Here is a 24409-nt window from a genome sequence, read left to right as displayed (position 1 = left end):
CAGTTCCCATGGCCAGATTTTATTCTGCTTTGTTTATTGACCTTCGTGAAAAACTGTACGCAGTTATGGCAATTGAATCACACCAGGTAACAGATTTAAGAACTATGCTTTATTGCTAGGAGTAAAACGTTATGAACTCAGGCATGTCTAGGTCTTCTGAATTGTGTGCAGTGTCAGGCCTAGACACTGAATAATAATCTTGTCCCCCAGCCCCAGCCACAGAAAGGGGGTCCCAGGCTGCTCCTGAGGACAGACAGGGAGCCAGTGTACCAGCACACACCACTTACTAACACTCACCAGCCACAAAGACAGCAGTCCACGCTGTGAAGCAGGGCCCGCCATTACCTCTTCCAAGCTCCATCTCCTGCAACAAAATCCCATTTCAGCCGAAAGGCTGGGTTTAGACAGACAGGCACCTGGAGCTGGCTGCCAGGCTGGGCTTGTGCTACAGTATGTCCAGCCACAGCCCCGGCAGCTGCCAGCCCCAGCAGGGCCCCATGGAGGGAGGTCCCTTCTATCTCCACACCCTCCTCGCAGCCTGACCAACCCCTTCCTGCTTATCTTGCAGCTGATCAAAGAGAAGCTATTAGACCTGCTTGGCAAAGAGGAGGACGAAGGGAGCCACGATGAGAATGTGGTAAGAGCAGCTCACTGATTGGAAGTTGCTCTGCTGCTCTGGCTTGTACCAGCAGTAGGAAACCAGATACTGGGGCCGGGCAGGAAAGATGTGACTCACTGCACACCTTTCCATGGCTTGGGACATGCTGTCACTTCCCAAATCCAAGGACACTCCAGCTGAGCCTCGAGCCTCTCTCTGAGACTCATCCCAGAAGCCAGTATGGATGCAGCAGACACCAGGAGGTGCTTCCAAGTGTAGGACCTGCCTGGCCCAATCCAGCTTCTCTCAGGCAGACAGCTGCTCCCCTCATCTCACAGCAGGGGGAGAAGTGGACAGGCTCTGTACGTCTATTCCTTTATTCCCCAGTGGTGGCAAAGTACAAGCAGAGCATCACTGGCTCTCCATCCCGTTCAAAACGGACAGAGTATGGAGCCCCATGAAGTTGGAAGTAGCAATAGTGCCCATTATAGCTACTGACTATCGTGTGCCTGGTACGTGTCAGGCACTTTGTATCTGAGGCAGTCGAGGCCCAGAGACCAAAGTCCCACAGCTGCTGAGTGTCAGAGCTGCCCTCCAAGCACTTCTAACCACTGCCCTACTCTGCCTCTTTCCTATAGCCCGAGGGGCAGCCCCTCTATGGCTGTTTGTCATTCTCCTTCCCAAACTCAGTCTACTCCTGGGCTCAGGCCTTGGCTGATGGGTGCAGATGTTGCCGGCTTTCCCCATCCAGCCTTGTGCCCCAAATCAGCACCTCCAGCCCTGGAAAACGGTGCCCACTGAGTGACCACCACCCACTTAATATCAACAAATCCAAAATGGACCCCAGCCCCTTCCCCCTATATGGATTCCATTTCTGTTTCACACACTGTCTACAAATCTTGCTTTGATTCTCTGGTCCCCTGCAACCTCTGTGGAACAGAAAGTGGGGAGGGGAAGGGCAGTGTGGAAGGGGCCCCCGTCTGGCCTCAGCTGGCCTGGCTGGATCCCAAGGCTCCGGCTTCCTGGCTGTGTGCCTGGGGGCAAGTTACATATTTAACCTCTCTAAGCATCTGCATCAGATCAGACCGCAGGGGGCTGTCACCTGAGTTAAGTGAGATCCTGCCGGCAAAGCAGTCAGCACAGCACTTAGTTTATAGTAGGTGCTTAGACAGTGGTTCCCTTTGCACCCTCAGAGCCCCCCTTGCTTCAGAAGGTCTCAGTGCCACGGCCTCTTCTCCATCCTGTTCCTCTTCCCCTAGTTGTGGCCCCATCAAATCTTCCCCAAATTCCTGGCACAGCCTCCTGGCTAGCCGTCCCTGCTCCAATCCCTCTCAGCCTCCCACCCACCGCAGCCTGGGAACCACCCTGGAGATTCATGTGTGGCCAGCTCAGCCCCTCCCTGCTTAGGGACCCACGGCTATGTTTCTCTGGGTCCAGCCTAACCCTAAAAGTCCTTGGGGACTGACCCAAGGACTGACCAGCTCTGGTTCTGAGCTCTAAGGCCTTCTACCCTTCCTGCTTGGCCTCAGCCATGGGTCCTTCCTGCCCCAGGCCTAGCCACGGGCTGTACTTCCTGCACCATAGCCCCAAGGGAGGCCCCCAGGGGAGAGGTCAGGACTCAGGACCATCCAGCCCCAAAGCTAGAGACCACTCAGATATAGGTCCAGTTACATGAGGGGCACCTCTAGGAGGGATCAAACCAACTGCCGATCAAACCAGGGAGCCTTCTCACTGCCGTAGCGGGCGCCCAAGTGTGCAATGGTAAGGATTCCATTCAGCCTCATGCCCCCAAGATGGTAAACCAGCCTGTCAGATGTCTGGAGCAGGAGCAGCCCAGAAGTGGGGAGCACCTTCCCCAGGGCCTAGGCTGGGCAGCTGGTGGCATCACAGTGAAGTTTTGCTGAGCGAATAATAAACTCCCACCAAACCTTTCCCTTCCAGAGTACTTGTGACACAATGCCAAACCACTCTGAAACCATCAGCCACACTGTGAACGTGCCCCTGCAGACGGCCCTGGGGACCTTGGAGGAGATTGCCTGCTGACACCCCTCGAGCCACCCGGCACCCCCTCCAAACAGACCTTGAGGCCCAAGACCAGGACAAGGAAGAGCAAGCTCAGGTGGAATGGCCCCTGATGCTGGAAAGAAGCAAGAGCCCCCTATGCACACATTGCAGACTAGCTGCCTAGACCTCGCTCCGGCCACGTCCAACACGACGCGTCCTTGGGCCCCGCCGTGCGTCCCTCTTAGGAGAGATGAGTCACACTCTGGAACTGTCCAAGAACGAACCTGCCATCACATCTCACTGCCAGATGTATAAAGCACCTGCATGCTCAGACTTCTTATGGCGCCACCTCCACGTCTGTCTTGTACATGACATTCCTCCACGCGGTTTCCAGTGTCCACACCGCTGCCCGTGCAGTGGGACCAGATTCCAGGTCCAAAGTCACCATGAGGCCACCCTGGAATCAGAACTGCACAATCAAGAGGGAACCCGTGGGACTCTCTGCTACATTCAGTTCTTGTGTCGTTTGTGAAGGTTCTTAACCTGCCCACAAACCCCCTTTTCCCCAAGCTGGCCCATGGGGCTTTGGCGCCTAAGGTGACCTGTGCCAACCTCCCTCCCGCCCCAGAGCCTGTGACGGCGGCACAGCAGCCAGCGGGCGGGGGGCTCATGTGTTCACCCATGGTGGCCATGTCGTTCTTCTCTCCCTGTGACACAGCTTGTACAGTCTGATTCTTTTTATCTGGGATAGGGGGACTTTTATGTTTGTCCGATGGAGATTTGTTTTGTTTTGCTTCGTTTTATGCTTTTTTTTTTTTTTAGTTTTGATGTTCTGAGGTTTGGTTTGGTTTCTCCATTTTCTTTGGCGTTTATTTATTCGTGCTTCAAATCACAGTCATATTAAAAGCTGGTCTTGTGGAAATGGCTGAGTTATTTCTGCCTTTTCTCCACATCCAAGTCTCTCTCCCTCCAGGGCCTAGGAAAGGCCTGCCAGGTCAAAACTGCAGACTGTGTATCTGGAAAGTTTTATGCAACGACACTTACCTTTACAAACTGTGCATACTCTATATGTTTACTCTAAATTTTTTTAATGATTGCTCACAACCTTGTAAATGTCTTCGAGTGCCACTGATGGGCCACAGCCCGCGTTCTGAAGGAGGCTGCCCTGGACCATAATCACGTGACCTGGAGAACGCTGCCCAGACATGGAAACCATCAAGGAGGACTTTGTGTCCCCCTGTGATCTGTCTGCTACCCTGACCCCTTCTGACCCCGTCGGTGAATTTGGGCTGGACACAGGCCCCAGCATGGCCTCCCTCCCACACACAAGCCTTCCTGGCCTCCCCACCCCCAGCAAACCGACCTGCCTTGCCCCCCAGAGGTCACACTGGCACTCTGCCTTGCCCCCCAGAGGTCACACTGGCACTCTGCCTTGCTCCCCATGACTTCTTAGAGGTGGAATGAGAGGTTGGGAGGTGCCTTTTGTTGTTATGGGTGTAGGGCATGCCCTTTTCAGCCTCCAGGTGTGAAAGAGAGTTTCCTGTTCAGGCAGAATCCTCATCCTTAGCACCATGCTGGTTCCATAGCAGCAGTTCCTTTAACCTAATCTTTTACTTTCCCTCCCAGCCCTCACCACTCCCAACTCAAAGTCTCTCCTCAAGCAGTGAAGAAAGGTCTAATGTGGCTGTGCCTTTCCCCTCACGCACAGGTGCTCAGAAAGCACTGGCTAGACCAGAGGTTCAGGGTTCTGGTCCCGTTCTGCCATCCAACCTCCCTGTCTGTCTCTCCTTCCTGACCCACTAACACAGGAAAAGTTACTTGCCCAATGTGACAAATGGAAGAGTCTCCCACCGGGAGTTACGAGCCCTGGCCCCACGGCCTTCTTCTCTCGGTAGCTGTGTGACAGTGGGTGAGACCATGCACCTCTCCGGGCACAGCTCGTTAATTTTTGGATGAAGATAGTACCTTACCTGTGTGAAGGGAAGATGCAGGAGCAGATGATCTCCTGAGACTCAAAGTGCCATAACAGCACCTGCCTCCCTGCCCAGTGGGATGCTCACGCCCAAGCATGGCCAGGAGCTGGCAGTCCTGGGGGCTGCAGAAGGCAGCTGGGACAGAGCACCCCTGTGATAGCTCCTCCCAAGCATTCTCCCAGATGGGGCTGCCAGCTGTCAGCCAAGCTAGGTTTTATTCTTAAAGAGTGTGAAGTTGCCAGAAAGGGTCTTGTGTGGTTTTCTATCACTGCCATTGCAAATAACTACTACTTTCGTGGCTTAAAACAACACAAATCTTATAGTTCTGTAGGTCAAAAGTCTGACACAGGTCTCACTGGGCTAAAACCCAGTGCCAGCAAGGCTGTGTTTCTTTCTGGAAGTTCTACAGGAGACTCTGTTTCCTTGCTTTTTCCAGCTTCTAGAGGTTGCCCACATTCCTTGGCTTGCAACCCCTTCCTCCATCTTCAAAGCCAGCCATGACGGGTTAAGTCCTTCTCCTGTCATAAATCCACACAGGCACATCTCCCTCTAACCGTGACTTCTCTCCTGCTTCCCTCTTCCATTTGTAAAGAACACTTTTTCTTTTTTTAGACAGAGTCTCGCTCTGTCACCCAGGCTGGAGTGCAGTGACATGATCTCAGCTCATATTCAAGCTCCCATATTCTACCTCCCATATTCAAGCAATTCTCCTGCCTCAGCTTCCCAAGTAGCTGGGATTACAGTCATCCACCACCATGCCCATCTAGCTTTTGTATTTTTAGCAGAGATGGGATTTCTCCATGTTGGCCAGGCTGGTCTCAAACTCCTGATCTCAAGTGATCTGCCCACCTCAGCCTCCCAAAGTGCTGGGATTACAGGTGTGAGCCCCCATGCCCAGCCTTTAAAGAACCCTTTTGATGACACTGGACCTACTGCATAATCCAGGATAACCTTCCCATTTTTGGGATTATTAAATTAACCACCTCTTCAAGGCCTCTTTTACAATGTAAGGTCACATATTCACAGGTTCCAGGGATTAGAATAGGGACATCTTTGGGGGACATTACTCTGCCTACCACAGGCCCACAGGCCTGCTGGATCAGGTAGCTTAATGTCCTCATTTTCCAATTGAGCAGACTCTCCAGGGGAGAGGAGGGCCTGGCCTAGGGTCACATAGTGAGTTAGTGGCAGTGCCAAAGCTATACCGCTAAGCTCCGAGGTTCACAATTCCATTTGCAGACCCACCAAGGTGACTCACGTTAAACAAGAAGGACTGACAGTGACCAGTTTTCCATACTGGGCCAGAGTGTCAAAGTCCCTCTCCTGAGACAAACTCACCCATGATTACATCAGGCTGGAAAACGCCCTGCTGGTATCTACACTGTCAGATGCAGAAGAACAGGGATCCAGAGGCTGGCCTTGGACCGCTCCTACCAGGGACAGGAACCAAATGAAATGACTGTTCAATTAGTCGGGAGTCTCTCTGATGCTTCTGCCTCGTTCCGGTTTAGCAGCTTCATAAATTTTTTAAAAATCTATAGCTTAAATTACAATTTGAACTGCTTCATTGGATTTCTGGCTTCCTTTTCAGAAAAAAAAAAAAATTAGATCCATTTGTGATACAGCAAAGAATATTTAGATGCATTTGGATTGCTTCAGGGCTTACATATGTCTGCGCTCGTATGGATTTGAGGATTCTGGCTTTGTTCAGCTTAAACCAGGTCTATATTATTTACCTGTTTAAAGAAGAAAAAAAGGAATTCAAGAGAGCAAATCAATAGCCAGCTACTGATTATTATTAATCGGCTGTTACCAAAAGACACAGTCTAAATTCGAGTGCGGGGGCGTGTTTTTATGATCCTTCCATCAAACAAGTAGCTGTTTGTGCAATCATTTCCTTAGCGTGGACCTGGGGAGGTCCAGTGGACAGGGGAGACTCAGGGAGTTGGCCCATTTTCAGGAGTGACCGAAAAGATGACACCAAGGCTAGGAATTTGGAGCAATCACAAGTCCAAGCCATAAGGTTGAATTCTCAGTGACTTCAGAGGATTGGATCAATCAATTAATCGATTGATTAATTAATTAATGGCACATGACCCCAGACACAGGATCTGGGGGATGTGCCGCAGCTGAAGAGAGAGTAATTGAGCCTCGCTGTGAGCATCCATTGCCAGAGGGCTGGGCTAGTTGCTCGCACACTGTTGCTTTGTTGTTTTTGGCAGGGACAGGCTGGAGTTATTTTATTTTCCTCGTTCCAGCTTGAAGCTATTTTTGTGAGAGTTTTCACCACGAACGCTCCTAGTGAGAAGCTTGCAGAGCCACAAGCACTGATGGGGGGAGACCAGAGTCCACAGAGGGTCTCTGGAGAACGGCTCTTGCTGAGCTGGGAAGGAGGGTGTCGCAGGCAGGCCCTGCCCACAGGTGTGAGCCTGGTGGGTAATGTGTTCCCTCGGGTAAAGCTCAGCACAGCCCACCTGAGCCCACAGGCCCAAAGGAAACCTCTTCCTCCACAAGCTCAGAGATTTTTATTCAATTTTGGAACCAAACTGCATGGGGCTGAGGGCCTCCATGAGATCCCAACGAATCAGCTCCCATGTGACAAAGAAAAGCGAGCTCAGAGAGGGCAAGGAATTGCTAAAGCACGGGGAGAGAATGCAGCCAGCCCTGACTGGCACACAGCCAGAGCAGACCCTCCACTGCACAGAGCAAGCTCTCTGGCATAACAGGGAAGGGGACAGGGGAAGAAAGAAGGGGCAAATGCAGGAAGGGCACAGGTGCACGTGCCATGCCATTCTATGGATTGACTGCTACCTTGCCGGGCACTTGCGGTGAGGCAAGCAATTTCTAATCTGAGCAAGGAATACCGACAAGTAAACAGAAGACTGCAAAAGATGAATCTGGGTTTTTCAGTTGAAGGGAAGTGAGACAGCAGCATATGCGAAGCCCAGGAGGCTGCAGGAGGCACAGCTCAGGGGATTGCACACAGGTCCAGGAGAACCCAAGCAAAGACATGAAGGGACAAATGTTCTGAACGACCACTGAGAGGTAGGCAGGTGCCGAAGGATGAAGGACCTGGCCACTATGCTTAGAAGGATGTCACAGCTAAAGTCCTTCAAGCTCTTTCCTTTGCTCCCCAAGAGGCAATGAAGACATTTCCCAAGCCAAGGGTTGATTTCTTGAACTAATACCTTTCTCCCCACTCATTGGAGATTCTTAGCTTCTTAGCACATGGGATCTTTTTGTGCAGGTGTTTATGTATTCCTAAGGCTAACAGGTTATTCTAGGGGGAATGAGGTCCATGGGGACTATGAAACAGGACTGTAGGACCCAACCCTGCTTGAGGACAGGTGGAAGGAGGAAAATCTCTTACTAATTCAGTTTGACATTTGATGAAACCAGTACTCACTCGTTTTTCAAGAATAAAGCAGTGGGTTGACAAAGGCTTTGGGTTTTGTTTTGTTTTTGTTTTTGTTTTTGTTTTTGTTTTTGTTTTGAGATGAAGTCTCACTCTGTTGCACCCAGGCTGGTGTGCAGTGGCTGATCTCGGCTCACTGCAACCTCTGCCTCCTAGGTTCAAGCGAGTCTCCTGCCTCAGCCTCCGGAGTAGCTGGGATTACAGGTGCCAGCCACCACACCCGGCTAATTTTTTGTGTTTTTAGTAGAGACAGGGTTTCACCATGTTGGTCAGGCTGGTCTCAAACTCCTGACCTCAGGTGATTCGCCCACCTTGCCCTCCCAAAGTGCTGGGATTACAGGTGTGAGCCACCACGCCCAGCCAGAAGATTGAGTTTCTAACCTGTTTCTGCTGCAAACTGACCACATGACTTTGGGCCCAGTTCACTTCACTTCTGTGGGCCTCAGTTTCCTCCTTTATAACAGGGAAGGGGATGAAAATGGACAGATAATCCCTTTGGTGATTCCCGACTCTAACAGTCTGTGAGTTGAAGTTGTAAGTGAATGTCAGGCATCTAAGCAAATATTACTTTACTGCTCAGAGCCCCCATTTCTCCATCTATAAAACAGAAATGCTGATGCTTAGTTTTCAGGTTTGTTATGAGGATTAAATAAGTGTAAGTGTATAAAACACTTTCTATCTTTTCTTCTTTTCTCTTTTCTTCCTGAAGAACATTGATTTTTAATCTTATTTGGATCACTGACTCTCGTAAAAATAAGATGAAAGCTGTAAACTCTCTCCCCCCAAAAAATTCACATAGTCACATAGATACACGTTAAATTTTGCCTACGGGCTGGGTGGAATGGCTCACACCTATAATTCCAGCACTTTGGGAGGCTAAGGTGGGAGGATCACTTGACTTCAGGAGTTCGAGACCAGCCTGGGCAACATGGCAAAACCCCATCTCTATGAAAAAAACAAAAAACTAGCCAGGCATGGCGGTGCATGCCTGTAGTCCCAGCTGCTTGACAAAACAAAACGTTTCTGTACAATTTCAGGAAGGTTATGGACCCCCAGAGCCCATCTGTGAGCCTCTAGGGATCCACTAATGCTAGGCAAAGTCACCCTGATAGAGAAAGTGCTAAACAATCCTCCAAAAGAACACCACAGTACCACAAAATGCAACCAACATTTCTTCTCCTAAAATCACATAATGACTGTCATTTTTCAATTTACAGAAAGAAGAAAAAATAAAAGGATAGCTAGCATTTGATCAGTGTTAAGTGCTTTCTCCCATAATTTTTTTAAACCTTTGGCACCTGCTGCAGCTTGTGCGTTCTCACAGATGGCAAAATGAATGAACGAGCAGAAAATGAATATGAACAGAACAACTTGGAAACGTGATTTCATAAAATTATTTTATGCACGTGGAGATTTTGAGGGCTGAAGGAAGAGACCTGTATACATAAAAAGCAACCATAGCGTCCACTTTGCAGACACCCCCATGGCCTGGTTCTTCAAGAACATGCCCCCTGCATGCCCTGCACCGGGGAGCGCAGGCATAATGTTTGCTGGCTGCCACTGAGGCTCCAAACACGCCCCACTGCTGACATCTCATGTGTTTCTGAGCAAGGCGGCGACAGTGTTTTGCTTTTTGTTCAAAAGAAAATCCGCCCCCTGATAATGACTGAGTGATGCTTTGGGATGGAGAATTCAGATTTTTTGCCTCCTTGAAGCTGTTCTGTCCCCCATGCCGCTAAAGGAAGTGGCAAACTTATCACCATTATAGGCCATTTGTCTTTAGGGTAATTCCGCCTTTTGTGACTTCTTTACAAAAGCAGTTCTATCTGAGTTAAAATAGGCCCAATACAAAGTGATTGGTGGGCACCAAAGCACACCCAGCTCAACCAGCCTCCCGGAAGGAAACTTCCCAGCACCACGCTGGAGTCTCTGTCCTGACCCCATCACTCCACGAGCATTTTCTGTGTGCTCACTATGTGCCAGGCACTGGGCTAGGAGTACTGGGAATTCATGTATCAAGAAGACACAGTCTAGGTGGGCAGAGGTGGGCAATAGGCATGTACAGTAACACCTGAGCAGTACAGTGGCCCATGCCTGTAATCCCAGCACTTTGGGAGGCCAAGGTGGGCAGATCACAAGGTCAAGAGATCGAGACCATCCTGACCAATATGGTGAAACCCCGTCTCTACTAAAAATAAAAAAATTAGCTGGGCATGGTGGCGCATGCCTGTAGTCCCAGGTACTCGGAAGGCTGAGGTAGGAGAATTGCTTGAACCTAGGAGGAAAAGCTTGCAGTGAGCCAAGATCACATCACTGCACTCCAGCCTGGTGACAGAGAGAGACTCTGTCAAAAAGAAGGGAAGGGAAAGGAAGGGGAGGGGAGGGGAGGGGAGGGGAGGGGAGGGGAGGGGAGGGGAGGGGAGGGAGAAAAGAAAGAATGAGAAAGAAAAAAGAAAGGAAAAGAAAGAAAAGAAGAAAGAAAAGAATGAGAAAGAAAAAAGAAAGAAAAGAAGAAAGAGAAAAGAATGAGAAAGAAAAAAGAAAGAAAAGAAAGAAGAAAGAAAGAAAGAAAGAAAGAAAGAAAGAAAGAAAGAAAGAAAGAAAGAAAGAAAGAAAGAAAGAGAGAGAGAGAGAGAAAGAAAGAAAGAAAGAGAAAGAGAGAGAAAGTCTTGAGCAGCAAGAGCTACAAAGGTACCCAGGGCACAGTGTGCTCATTGCAGCAGAAGCACCTGGGTCTGGCTGGCTGAGTCGGAGCCGGTTTTGACTGAAACCTTGAGAGATGGGTAGAAGTTGCCAGGCAGGCTAGTTTGCAGAGTAGATACCTGGGCAGAGGCTTGGAGGCAGAAGAGAAGCTGGAGGGCTTGGAGAATGATGGATCTGCTGTGGATAGGTGGGCTATCTCTCCACTGCCCCCCACCCCTCAACTGTGCCTTCCCACTCCAGGGGGCAGCCTGCTGAGAGTCCAAGTGCTAGTCCAGCCATGGCAGCTGGAATGGCTGAGGATGGAGCATGGCCTTGGCAATCTGGCAGCCCCATCCAAGTCCCAGCTCCACCAACTGTGCTACCTTGGGCAAGCTCTAGAACGTCTCTGAGGCTCAGTTTCCTCCTAAAAATGGGGATGACCACGTCAATCTCCTCTGGATGCCGTGCTGCTGTGATGGCCAACATAGGGCAGGTCAGAGATGATAAAGAGGTCCCATTCTACATGCCAATTCCTTAGAGTGTGACTGCCATTGAACTGTCAAGAAAGATTCCTCGGCTGGGCGTGGTGGCTCACGCCTGTAATTCCAGCACTTTGGGAGGCCAAGGTAGGCAGATCACTTGAGTTCAAGACCAGCCTGGCCAACATGATGAAACCCTGTCTCTACTAAAAAATACAAAAATTAGCCAGGCATGGTGGTGCGCACCTGTAGTCCCAGCTACTTGGGAGGCTGATGTGGGAGAATCACTTGAACCCGGGAGACAGAGGTTGTAGTGAGCCGGGATCATGCCACTGCACTCCAGCCTGGTCAACAGAGTGAGACTCCGTCTCAAACAAAAAAAAAGAAAGAAAGAAAGAAAAGAAAAGAAAGATTCCTGGCCACACGCCAGCTCAGTAAAGATAAAGGCTTGTAGTCAGTTTGCAATGTCTGCCATAGGCACAGAGGTGATGGGGTCCAGGAAATTCTGGGCGCCCTCCGACTGGCCCACCTCCCACAGTCCCCCTACCCTAGAAGCTTCCGGTCAGTGCTCAGAATGCAGAAAAACAGTCATACCCAGTGAGGGCATGGACCACACAATAAAGAGTACCCTGCAAAGCCTCCTTCAGCTGCCAGGGCCTCTGCCGCCCTCACCTGTACCTACAGGTAGAGAAGGGACAGCACCTTGGCAAACCAGTCATTCCCAGGAACATTCAGTCCACCCTTAGCATGAAAGATATAGAAAAGCCCATTTTAAATCTGTCTCCTGGAGCCAAACTAATCCAAGAAGGGGGCGACTTACCAAAAGCAACAAAAATTCATGGAACTCTCCCCTACTTTCCATAAGACTCTCTACCACTTTTCCCAAACCATTCCCCTTCTCCTCCTCCTCCTTCTCACACCTTCCCCTTTCTCTTTCTCTTCTTAACAAACAGTGAGAAGGACACAGTACAGGTCTCCTAAGGAAGCCTGGTCACTGGGGCAGGCATGTCCTGTTCCCACCCATTCCTCCCCTGGTAGGTTGGAAACTTGCTACCCCCAGAGCTTAGGAAAACCAGAAGAGCCAGCATTTCTGAAGCCCCACTTTGTGCCAGGCACTATGCTGGGCACTTCACTGCTCTATATTATAGATTACAATGAGAGATTGTAGGTGCAACTGATACAATATTCCAAGGTGGCCTTCATTTGCTCTTCTTGCCCATGAGGAACACTGAGCTCTGAGAGGTGGAGTGACTTTTCCAAGGCCAGGTGGCTAGGAAAAAGGAAAAAACCCCATTGCTCCACCTCTGCCCAAACTGCCCAAACCATGCTGAGCTCCCTCTACATCAAATATGGACAAGGAGAAGCAGCCAGGGTAGTTACCTGGCTGAGGGATAGAGAGTCTCCCCAAGAGAGGGATCCCCAGGGGCACGGGGCAGGGGGTGGCAGTGGGTCCATCTGAAGGGATGCCTAGGGTCTGGCACATAGGTAGTGCTTAAGTAATGTCATTGAATCAACTGTTGCATATTAGAGGGTATCAAGCCCCATTCACTCACTGATTCTGCAAACACTAGCTGAGTGCCTACCATTCATTCATTCATGCATCAATCATGCATTCAACAGGTTCATTTGTTTTATTGAGTATAATGTGCCAGGCACTATTCTAGGTGCTAGACATATAAGGAACAAACAAATTTTCTGCCCCCATGGTGCTTACAGTCTAGCATAGGCAAGTGAAAAGGGGATATACATAAATTCAGAGGTACATGGAATAATTTCAGATAGTGGAGCATGCTGTAGTGCTAAGACAGTGACAAAGAGAGAAAACACTCCTTCAGCTACCGCAGTCAGAGAAGTCACTCCGAGGAGGTGAAACTGATACAAGACCTGATGGAAGAAAAAGAGAGTGTCACCCAAAGGAGAGGAAATGCATCTCCACAAAAATCTCAAAATATTAGTTGGGCGTGGTGGTGTCCACCTGTAGTCCCAGCTACTCAGGAGGCTGCTGTGAGCTATGATCGCACCACTGTACTCCAGCCTGGGCAACAGAGCGAGACCCTGTCTCAAAAAATCAAAACAAAGATATGAGGAAATAAAATTCCAGGAAGACAAAAGAGCAGGTACAGAGACCCTGTGGTGCAAACAACTTGTTGCAATCAAGGGACAGAGTGTAATGAATGGGAGAAGAGTGGTCGGTGATGATGAAAGGCGTGAAGCAGCATGCTACTCTCAGGAGACTAACCGCCAAGGACACAAAGCAGCTACAGCAAAAGTTTCCAAACAGGTGAGAGTTGAATCTGTAGCGATCAGCTGAGTCTTGGTCATGAAAGACCTTGTATACCAAGCCAAGGAACTTGAACTTTAACCCAAAGATAAGAAAAGCTATTGAGCCTAGGATGCAAGGCAGAAACAAGATAGAAAGCTCACTCTGAGGGAGGAGGTAGAGTGACAAGGACCAAGGTTAGAGACATGAACACTCTTAGGAAGCCATTGCAATTGTCCTTGGGAAGAGGTGATGAAGACTTGATTTAAAGCAGCTGCATGTGGATAGAAAGGAGGGAGAGTTTCTAGAGATATAAAGAAAGTAAAAGAGGCAGGACTTAATGGCCCATGGTAAGTGGGGTGAGTGACGTGGAAGGAGAGAGACACCAGGACACGGCCTGGTTACTCTCACCAACCTGAGCATGTCTCTCAGGAGCTGAGCTCTGAACATAGAGGTTGCCTGGCCTCTACATTCAGATGGGCCTGCACACTCTGTAGCGCTCATCACAGGGGAGGCCTCCCTGGCTTTGATCAGGGCCCTCTTCCCAAAATACTCCTTCTCCATCTCCTCCTTTACCTGCTCCTGGTCAACCACCCAGCCCAGGCCTTCAGGGTCCCTTGTCCGGGCCCGATCCTAGTCCACTCCCATCTTGAAGAGACTATGGCCATCACTGCTGCTCACAGCCCCCAAATCCTTTAACATTGTTAAATGTTCTCTTTGGTTCCAAGAGCTTCAGTACACCTACTCTTGGGATCCTCTCCCAGACAAACTGAATGGGACCCAGTGAAGCAACCAGGCCAGGCAGGCAACAGAAGTCTGAAGTGGAAGTAGAGGCACGAATCCTTCAAAGATGGATGGGTCGGACCATGGATTGGAAGAATTCACACCATGAAAACAACCATACTTCCCAAAGCAATCTATAGGTTCAATGCAATCCCTATCAAAATACCAATATCATTTTCCAGAGAATTTTTAGAAAAAAATTTTTAGAAAAAAAATCCTAAAATTTGTATGAAACCAAAAAAGGCCCAAATAGCCAAAGCAATCCTAAGCAAAAAGAACAAAGCTGGAGGCATCACATTATCTGATTTCAAATTATATTACAAGGCTATAGTAGCCGAAACAGCATGGTACTGGTATAAAAACAGACTCATAGATCAGTGGAACAGGGTAGAGAACTCAGAAATAAAGCCACATATTTACAGCCAATGATTTTTGACAAAGCTGACAAGAACATACATTGGGGAAAGGACACCTCTTTCAATAAATGGTGCTAGGAAAACTGGGTTGCCATATGCAGAAGAATGAAACGACCCCTGCCTCTCATCATATACAAAAATCGATTCAAGATGGATTAAAGACTTAAACGTAAGACCCAAAACTATAAAAACACTAGAAGGAAACCTAGAGAGAACTCTCCTGAACATTCTGAACATTGTCTAGGTAAAGAATTTATGACTAAGACCTCAAAAACACAGGCAACAAAACAAAAAATAGACAAATGGGACTTGAACTAAAAAGCTTCTGCACAGGAAAAGAAATAATCAACAGAATAAACAACTTGTAGAATGGCAGAAAATATTTGCAAACTATTCATTCAACAGGGGACTAATACCTAGCATATACAAAGAACTCGAACAACTCAAAAACAAAAAACAAAACCAGAAACAATCCTATTAAAAAGTGGGCAAGCCAGGTATGGTGGCTCATGCCTAAAATCCCAGCACTTTGAGAGGTCAAGGTGGGAGGATTGCTTGAGTCCCAGAGTTCGAGACCAGCCTTGGCAAAATAGTGAGACATTGTCTCTATAAAAAATCAAAAATTAGCTAGGTGTGGTGGTGCATGCCTGTAGTCTCAGCTACTCGGGAGGCTGAGGTGGAGGATGGCTCGAGCCCAGGAAGTCAAGGCTGCCATAAGCCATGATCAAACCACTGCACTCCAGCCTGGGCAACAGAGCAAGACCCTTTCCCCAAAAAAATGGGCAAAGGACCATAAACAGACTTTTTTAAAGAAGACATATAGTCAACAGTTATACGAAAAAATGTTCAACATCACTGATCATAGAGAAATGCAAATTAAAACCACAATGAAATATCATCTCACCCCAATCAGAATGTCTTTTATTAAAAAGGCGATAAACAACAAATGTTGGTGATGATGCAGAAAAAAGGGAACTCTTATATACTGTTAGTGGGGGTGTAAATTAGCACAACATCTGTGGAAAATAGTATGACGATTTCTCACAGAACTAAAAGTAGAACTACCATTCAGTTTAGCAATCCTTCTAATGGGTATCTATCTACCCAGAGAAAAAGAAGCCATTACGTCAAAAAGACACCTGCATTCATATGTTTATCAAAACACTATTCACAACAGCAAAGATATGGAACCAACCTAAGTGTAATGGATGAATGGAAAAAGAGAATTCGCTACATATACACAATGGAATACTATTCAGTCCTAAAAAAAGAATGAAATCATGTCTTTTGCAGCAACATGGTTGGAATTGCAGGTCATTATCTTAAGTAAAAAATGCCAGGCCTAGAAAGTCAAATGTCACATGTTCTCACTCCTAAGTGGGTGTGAAAAAATGTGTACACATGGACATAAAGAGTGGAATAATAGGGGCTAGGCACAGTAGCTCATGCCTATAATCTCAGCACTTTGGGAGGCCAAGGTGGGCAGATTACATGAGGTCAGGAGTTCGAGACCAGCCTGGTCAACATGGTGAAATCCCATCTCTACTAAAAATACAAAAATTAGCCAGGTGCGGTGGCGGGCGCCTGTACTCAGGAGGCTGAGGCACGAGAATCACTTGAGCCTGGGAGGCAGAGGTTGCAGTGAGCTGAGATCACACCACTGCACTCCAGCTTGGGCGACAGAGTGAGACTCCATCTCAAAAGAAAGGACTGGAATAATAGACAATGGAGATTCAGAACAATGCAGGGTATGAGGGGGGTGGACAATGAAAAATTACTTAATGGGGACAGTGTACATTATTCAGATGAAGGATACTTTAAAAGCCCTGTTTTGACCACTATGCAATCTATATGTGTAACAGAATCGCATAGGTACCCTGTAAGTTGTACGAATAAAAATAAATAAAATTTTTAATTTGTCTTGCAAAAAATAAAAATAAATTTTAAAAAAAGAAAAATGGATGGGTCGTGGGTCCCTGGCCAGATGATCATAACAGCAACCCCTCAGCAAAGCACAGTGAGTGAGCATGACCTGTGGACTCACACTGAGCCGGGTGCAAATTTATCTTCTCTGAGCCTCTGCTTCCCCTTGTCTATGGAATGGTGGTCATAATAGTACCTGCATCATAGCTATTGTTCTAGGGTCTAGATTAGATGATGCATGGCACATGGTAGGCACATCGTGTTTGCCTTAATGTTAAAAAGACAGCAGCTTCTCCCTATTTATGATTTAATAGCTCCATTAGTCACTGACGCCCCTACTTCCAGCAGGGTTCTTCACCACTCTGTCTCCTTGCATGAGTCGCTCTCAAGTTTCATCATCACCTTGACCAGACCAACAGGGGAAGGAAAGTGGCCTGCCTTGATAATTGTGGACATTCCACACCCTTCTGGTGTTTGCTGACCCTGGGGCATTCAGGGTGCCTGAATTAGGTGGAGGAGGATGGTGGGGGGCAACATTGTCGTCCCCTCCTCTCCTTAACAGTCACCAGCCATGCCTCAACCAACAGTTCAGTACTTGCAGGTTTCTTTGGAGCCTTTTCATAAGAATCTACAATCTGAATTCAGGGTTCAGGCTTCTCACACATCACCCTGTCCCTGCAACTGCTGCTTTTGCCACCACATCCACCATGATCCTGAGACCCCACCCACCTTCCTCCTTTAGAGGCAGTCGTTCCAGATTAGCAGGGGACCGCGCTGTCTTTTTCTGGGCTTCCCGTGTGCTGACTAAGGCAGAGGGCTGCACTGTGCGGATTGAAAGCCATGGTCACTCCCACCCCATCCTTCAACCCCCTAGCAGTGGTGGGCAAAGTGAGTGCACCGTCTCTATCAGCGGCACTTGAATCTTTCGCCACGAGAGGGCACTAGAGAGCAAAGTGACAGCTGCAGCGCCGAGTGGTCATTCCTCTCCCGCGACAAAGCAGCACCCCTGGGGCGGGAGGGGTGTGTGTTAGTAGTCACAGCTAGAGGGCCAAAGCACGGTGACCACCATCTGCAACCAAAGCTGCAGAAAATAAGTGTCCCAAGGACCTTCCCAATCAAGCCAGAGGTGCACAGCCCTAGATCCAGCTAGGGTTGCCACGTAAAACACAGGACACCCAGTTAAGTTTAAATTCTGGATAAACGTCAAATAGTTTTAATATAAATATGTTCCCATGCAATATTTTGGACATGCTTAAAATTATTTGTTGTATAACCAAAGTTCAAATTAAACCGGGGCATCCTGTTTTTGTTGTTTGTTATGTATTTGTTTTGTTAAATCTGGCCACCCTAGACCCAAACTCGGCCAGGTGTGGTGGACAAAAAATGCACTGGTGCCCCCCCCCAATACCTGCCCTGAGGCCACCAGAAATGGAGGTAAGCCTCTGGTGCTGGACTTTCTGGAGTCCACTTGAACTACAGCCCAGGTGGACAGGTGAGGTGAGGGAACATGGAGGTGCTCTGGCTCTGACACGGCACCTGCAGACACACTGAGAGCTGAGAGCCACATTCACGTTCAACCATCCTTTATTTGCTGGCTTGTCTTCCCAAGCCTGGGTCAGGAACCAAACCACATTCCCAACCTGCTGTGTGTGGTTCCGTCCATCCTAGAAGTCACAGCCATCCACCCAGTCAGTGAGGTCTTTGCCCTGGCAGTGATGCCTCCAGGCCTCCCTGAGGATGGAGAACAAGGAAGAGGAGAGATCACATCAGCTGCAGTTGCCAGTCACTACCCAGAGAAGAACAGGAAGGAGAGTGTGGGCTCTAAACCAGAAGTGAGGAAGGAAAGGGGTTTGTTCCCTGCTGCCGCCCACCAGTTCTAACCAAACCACTGCGGCAGGGCTGCCGCCCAAGTTACTTACCAGTAACCCAGACCCTGAGGCTCTTGGGTGATCTTCATGGCACAGATAACGGTATCCTTGAGATTAGGATTCAACAAATCTGGGTGATAGGCAGAGAAACACAATGAGGGAGCAGGAGACATCCAGAGTGTGTGTGTGTGTGTGTGTGTGTGTGTGTGTGTGTGTGTGTGTGTGTGTGTGTGTGTGTATGTGTGTGTGTATCTGTCTCTCTCTATATGTATATACATACACACACACACACTCCACTCCCCTAAATCCAGGCCTGTCTCAACCACTCTGGAAGCACAGGTTCCACCCTATCCTTCTCCCGCTCCATCAGAAACAATCCTCCCTCCATTCCTATAGCTCTAAGGCAGTCTCCTGTCTGGGACCCCAGTTCAGACTGATGGAAGACCTACCCTCATCCCTTGTCCCATCTCCCTCTCCTCCGTGGGCCCAGCCAGATGTGGGGGAACCCTCACTCAGAGATGCAGGTAGCAAACTAAACTGGGAAGGAAACAAAAGCTAATGCAGGGCCTGACTCCTGCCAGCCCTGGGCCCAGGCTCAGCTACCTGAGCAGTACATCCCGCACATGTTGGGGGCGTTGGGAGTGAGGTTTCTGCACCACCTCCGGCTGCTGATCTGGAAGATTCCGTTGTTGGTGCTCCCATCAGCCTCGTGGTCCACAGCAGCTGTGTTGAAACCGCTTGTGAAATAAGCAAGGCAGACCCCTGCATAGGGCAGAGCACAGGCCTGGAGGTCAGACAGTTACGGCTACCCCAGGCCAGGGTACTCACTGCACAGGTCCCACGCTGGTTCCACCCAGCCTCACCTGCCTGATCAAGGTGATTGGGGAAGGTGCCTTCCCACCTGCTTTGCAAATGAATTAATCAATCGAGGCTTAGAGGTGCACAGTGACTCACACAGGCTCCCATCAGCTACCAAATAGCAGTGGTCGGGGCTGACCTCAGGCCTCTTGACTTTTAGCCCAGCAATCTTCCCACTTTCTCATTGTTCAGCATGTAGTAGGGCCCAGTAAATTTGTTGAATTAATCTACAAGTGCTAACTCTTTTTTTTTTTTTTTTTTTTTTTTGAGACGGAGTCTCACTCTGTTGCCCAGGCTGCAGTGTAGTGGCATGATCTCAGCTCACTGCAACTTCTGCCTCCTGAGTTCAAGGAATTCTCCTGTCTCGGTGTCCCAAGTAGCTGGGATTATAGATACCTGCCACCATGCCCAGCTAATTTTTGTATTTTTAGTAGAGGCGGGGTTTCGCCATGTCGGCCTGGTTGATCTCGAACTCCTGACCTCAGGTGATCCACCTGCCTCAGCTTCCCAAAGTGCTGGGATTACAGGCCTGAGCCACCACGCCCAGCCTACAAGCGCTAAATCTTTAGTGACAAGATTAGGAAGACCCAGGTGGAATCTATAGAGGGCGCTGGACCTGTTGGAAAGATGAGCCCCGGTGTGACTTCCCTTCCCGCGTGGCCATCTAAAACTGCCACCAGCTGGAAAAGTTTGGCATGACTGCTCTGTTGTTTTTCTTTTCTAATTTCAGAAGGAATGTCTAATGCTAGTGGCCACGGTTAAGTTTAGGGGACTGAGCTGCTTGTTTCCTTTGACCCTGACTTTAGCAGCAGGGGAAAAGGAAGGAGTGAGTCCAATTTGGTTGCCTGCTGCCTGCCTACTGCATGTTTAACTCAGTGCCGGCTTTTCTCTACCTGCCATCTCAAATCTTCTTCGGTTTACAGAAGGGCTCTAAAAGCTCCCGAAGCCACAGCCCTTGAATGAGAAGGAAAGAGGGAGGGAAGGAGGGAGAGAGGTGTGGGGAAGCCAGGGCCAGCCAGGGAGAAGGGTTCTCACAGTCAGCCAGGCTGTATCCCCGGTATCCGTCCAGCCCGAAGTCCTGTAGCACTCTGGCCAGTTCACAGCGACTGTAGACCTTGGCCTCACTGGAGGGTAGCAGGCAGCTGAGCAGAGAGACCAGGGCCAACAACATGATCGCAGCTGGGCACCACCGCCTTCCGAGAGCCCTGCTCCTGGCTTCTGTGCCGGTGGTAGAGGTGGAGCCACCACTCTGGCTCAGAGCTGAGCTTTGGGATGACCCACAGCTCACCAGCCTCGGCGGTCCACTCACAGAAGGAGAAGAAACGGGGCTTGAGTGTACCCCTGGGAAAGGGGAGAGGAGAGAAGGGGTGGGCAGAAGGCCAGGCTCCGGCAGCAGGAATCAGCCCCCTTGCATCCCTGATCAGCATCAGCCCTGCCCCCGAGGCCAGCCCTTCTTCTTCCCCATCCTGCTTCAAACCACCCTAGTCCGAACTGGGAAGAAAACTGACCTATTGTGAGCTCCATATTACACGATACACATTATTTAGTCCTGAGGCGCAAGAGTTTACAACTAGGAAGGGGAAAAGTTTGGATGGAGACAAAGTTCTATAAATCCAAAGCCCCGCTGAGCAGATGCTCCCGGAGAGGATGGCCAGGCGGTGTCATACCATGTTCACGGGCCCCTCAGCCCAGTTGTCAAGGGACAGCCCTTCTGGCACTGACCCTCCATCTCCAGATCTTAACTGAAACAAGGTCTCCCCCAGAACACTGCTCCCCTATAGCCCGCGCAAGGGGAAGCTGTTCTTTCTCCACACACAAGGCCCCAAGATGTCCCGAGAGTCTCCTCCACCCCCACCACCCCTTCTAAACCACAACCTGCAAAAAGCCCTTCTCCCTGGAAGGCCAGCCTGCCTGTCTGGTTTGACCTCCGTGCCCTCTCATCGCTGGCGGTGTGTGGCCAGTCCCCCAAATCATGGAGGACATTAGCATCTGGGTGTCACAGCCTCAGGGCTCCTTCATCTCCCCAGACCTAGTCCCCTCTGGCTCCACTGTGTCTCAATCAGTCCCTCCCCTGCCCTGTCATCCCTGCTTCTCGTCCTCACCCGCATTTCCCACCTCTGTGAGCTCCTCTCCCACTGCCCACCACCTCTGACAAGCCTTCCCATGCCTGTCTTGAGCTCTGCACCTCCACACCTGCTCTCCGCCTTCACAGAGTCAAAAAGTGAAAGAGTTGCACAAACTCTTGTTTGTGCCAATGGGTGTCCCTGGTCTCCAACCTCCACGGGACTTTGAATGCCACCGAGGATGACAGTGGTTGAGGGCGTGGCTTTGCAGCAAGGCTGGGGTTGGAAGCCCCCCTCTGCTTCTTGCTCCATCTCTGACTTTGGGCCCTCCCTGGGCCTTGTTTCCTCCTCTATAAAATGAGGACGTGAGTAACACCTGCCTCATACGATTGTTGGAAGAATAAATGAGAAAAGGCGTGGGCACAGCTTAGCTCTTGGCACTAAAAATAAGTGAATTGTTGTTTCTGTTATGAACTACAACTAGCACTGGTACACGCGCTTGTCTCTGCTCAGATTTCTCTCTCCCGTTTCCCTCACAGGAAATGAAAATCCTCGGTATAGTCCTTGAGCACACCATACTGTCCCACCCCTTGGCTCCCAGAACATGATCTTGTCTCCCGATGCACTAAGAAAAGCAAGGTGCTCACTTGTGGAATTTCTTCCTCTTTCTGCCTTAGCCTCACTTACTTGCAAACTCATCAGTAGCCTCCTCGCCCTCATCTGCACCCCATCATTGTTTGGGTGCGGGGCTTCCACCCCCATGCAAGCCCACCTTCCTTCCCTCCAAGCTCTAGATTTGTCCTTCCCGTCTCCAAGTCTTGCTCCATTCATTGTCCCTCCTCTCCCAGTGCGCCAGCACCGTTCCCCTCCTGCTCCTCCTTCCCCTGCTCCTAGAGACTTGCTCAGTCTCCAGCTTCTAAATGCTTTCCCTCAAGTCTCATGCTGACTGGTACTCCCCTGTCTTTCCCCCTCCTCTCACCCAAACTCCTGGGGAAAATTACCACTTTCTCCCCTCGCATTTGTTTTCCAACCTGGTGAATTGCCCTCCCTGCCACCACCACACGCTGAAACTCCTCTGCAGGTCCTAGGAGGCCCCGTCGGTTCTGTCTTATGGGAGCTCTCAGCCGCACTCATGCTGTTCACCACCCCCTGTTGAAAGGCTTGCCTCTCCTGGTTTCCACGATGCTCCCCTCTCCCAGGTTTCCTCCTCCCTCTCTGGCTGACTCTCCTCTTTATCATAACTCTGTGGAATCCACTTCTGCCCAGGCCATAACCACTGATATGTGTTCCAGGCCTTCCTGCCTTGAGCCCTCTTCTCTTCCACTTTGAGGAAACCCTCTGGGCAGCCCTGCTGTCAGCCACTGCCTGCAGGCTGGCGACCCCTGTGGCATCTTCCCCAAGACCTCACAGGCAACTACTGGCTGGACACGTCCACTTGAATTCCTGCAGGCACCTCAAACTCAGCACATCTGAACAGAACCACTGTTCCCATCACTGCCTGCTTCTGCCTTACAACTTCCCTTATGTGCTTTAAAACATGACGGGCCACCCACTTACCCAAACCAGAAATATGGATGTCATTCTTCACTCCTTCCCCATGACATCTTTCACCCAGTCCCAGCCAACCAGTCCCAATGTCCTGTGGATTCCACCTTCCCTGTCAGAGCACCGTCCTTTCCTAGGATCACACTGGGTTCCTTCATGGTCTTCTTGTACCATGTCTTGACGACTCTTCCAAGCTATTCTATACATGTCCATTAGAACAAATTTGTTACATGAAAAGCCCAACCCTGTGACACCTTGGATGACTCCCACTGTTACTGCCCCTTCAAGGTCCACGCCGCCCTTCACGACCCTTCACGGCCCAGCCCTGCGGCCCACTCCCTCACTCATACATTATGTTCCAGCAATTGTTCTCTCACAATGACCTTGCTGTCTAGAACATTCACCTTCTCCTTTCCTCTACACGGTTAACTCTGACTCATACTTGAAGGGTCTCATCAGAGGGGGTTTCCCCAGTGAGAGTCTCCTGGCAGGCCACCGCCCCCCACACTCTCACACACCCCATCTTCCACCTCCTCTGTCACACCAGGCTGGAATAGATGTCAGTCTTTCCCACCACGAAGTTAACTTCTGAAGAACGGCAGCCGGTTTTATTTATCTGCAGAGTTGCTGGCATGGAGTAGCCACTCAGGGGCTGCTTCTGAAATTCAAGTCCACAGAAGGCGTGGCCACAGGGACATAAGTCCTTCTCCTCACCGCGAGGGGAGTGACCAACCTGGTGGAGTTTGTCAAGTCTTTGAGCACCGTGCCAGGCCTTTCCCACAGCTTTTCTAACTTAATCTCATCCAATCCTCTCAACAATTGAAAGGAGTGGGATTAATATCCCTAAGTTGTAAAGGAGGAAACCAAATTGTCTGCTACACAGGGACTGTTTTTGTAGAAAAGTGACTTAAAAGCAATTCCATCCTGACCATTTCACAGCAGCTCCAGAGTTTCTCTCTCTCTCTCTCTCTCTCTCTCTCTCTCTCTCTCTCTTTTCTCTCTCTGTCTCTCTCTCTCTCAGCTGATCAGTCTTCCAGGCCAGGACACCCCCATCCTAACCACCACCTTGTTTTACTCCACCTCTCTCTGGCCAGACCAAACCAGGGCCCTGTTAACAGCCCCAGGAAGAAGGGAAAGGGGGCTCACTGATCAGGAGTGCTCCCCACAGAGCTGAGATCATGGTGACAATGGCAGCAGCAGCAGTGGCCCAAAACCCTGCTGCAGTTCAGGATGCCCCCCACAACCTCGCCAGGGCCCCAGGCACCCAGTGTTAAGAGAACGATGGGGAAGGCAGGCTCCAGGTCAACCGAGGGCCTTCTAGAACTCCAGCTCTGTGAGCTCATCTTCCACAAACAGCTCCGCCTGGAGCTTTGACTAGCCCGCCTGAGCCCTTCAACTCATGGCCCAGGTGCAGAGCAGGGGTATCTAATCCCAGCCCCCTTGCACCTCTCTACCCCATCCCCCCCAAACACACACACACACACACACACACACACACACACACACACACACACTACATTGAAGGATGACACTTCCTCTCCC

General features: G+C 49.8%; 2 protein-coding genes across 7 annotated transcripts in view; one reads left to right on the top strand and one right to left on the bottom strand.

Moving 5' to 3' along the window:
- LOC105485175 (acid sensing ion channel subunit 2) overlaps positions 1-3524 on the top strand; it is a 1135324-nt gene extending 1131800 nt beyond the window's left edge. For both annotated transcript variants that reach the window (XM_071082718.1, XM_071082717.1), the window contains exons 9-10: positions 569-637; positions 2540-3524. In XM_071082718.1, the coding sequence (XP_070938819.1) occupies positions 569-637; positions 2540-2641 (171 nt within the window). In that variant the 3' untranslated portion in view covers positions 2642-3524. The remainder of the gene's footprint in view (positions 1-568; positions 638-2539) is intronic.
- Positions 3525-18099: 14575 nt separating this feature from the next.
- Positions 18100-24171, bottom strand: LOC105485177 (sperm acrosome associated 3). Of its 5 annotated transcripts, none has more exons than XM_071082713.1 (6): positions 24014-24153; positions 22880-23066; positions 20295-20600; positions 19005-19163; positions 18453-18531; positions 18100-18264 (listed from the first exon to the last, which is right to left on the bottom strand). In XM_071082713.1, the coding sequence occupies exons 3-6, from the start codon at positions 20428-20430 to the stop codon at positions 18198-18200; spliced, it is 441 nt and encodes a 146-aa protein (XP_070938814.1). In that variant the 5' UTR covers positions 20431-20600; positions 22880-23066; positions 24014-24153; the 3' UTR covers positions 18100-18197. The 5 variants fall into 5 exon arrangements, with proteins under 5 accessions (XP_070938814.1, XP_011745691.1, XP_011745689.1 ...); XM_011747389.2 differs by lacking the exon at positions 22880-23066 and adding an exon at positions 20768-20829 and having other exon boundaries at positions 24014-24150; XM_011747387.2 differs by lacking the exon at positions 22880-23066 and having other exon boundaries at positions 24014-24171.
- Positions 24172-24409: the final 238 nt, after the last annotated feature.

This window comes from Macaca nemestrina, chromosome 17 (assembly GCF_043159975.1).
Source record: "Macaca nemestrina isolate mMacNem1 chromosome 17, mMacNem.hap1, whole genome shotgun sequence".
Classification (NCBI taxonomy): domain Eukaryota; kingdom Metazoa; phylum Chordata; class Mammalia; order Primates; family Cercopithecidae; genus Macaca; species Macaca nemestrina.
Note: the sequence above shows the minus strand (reverse complement) of the source record. Positions and strands in the feature narration are given on the sequence as shown.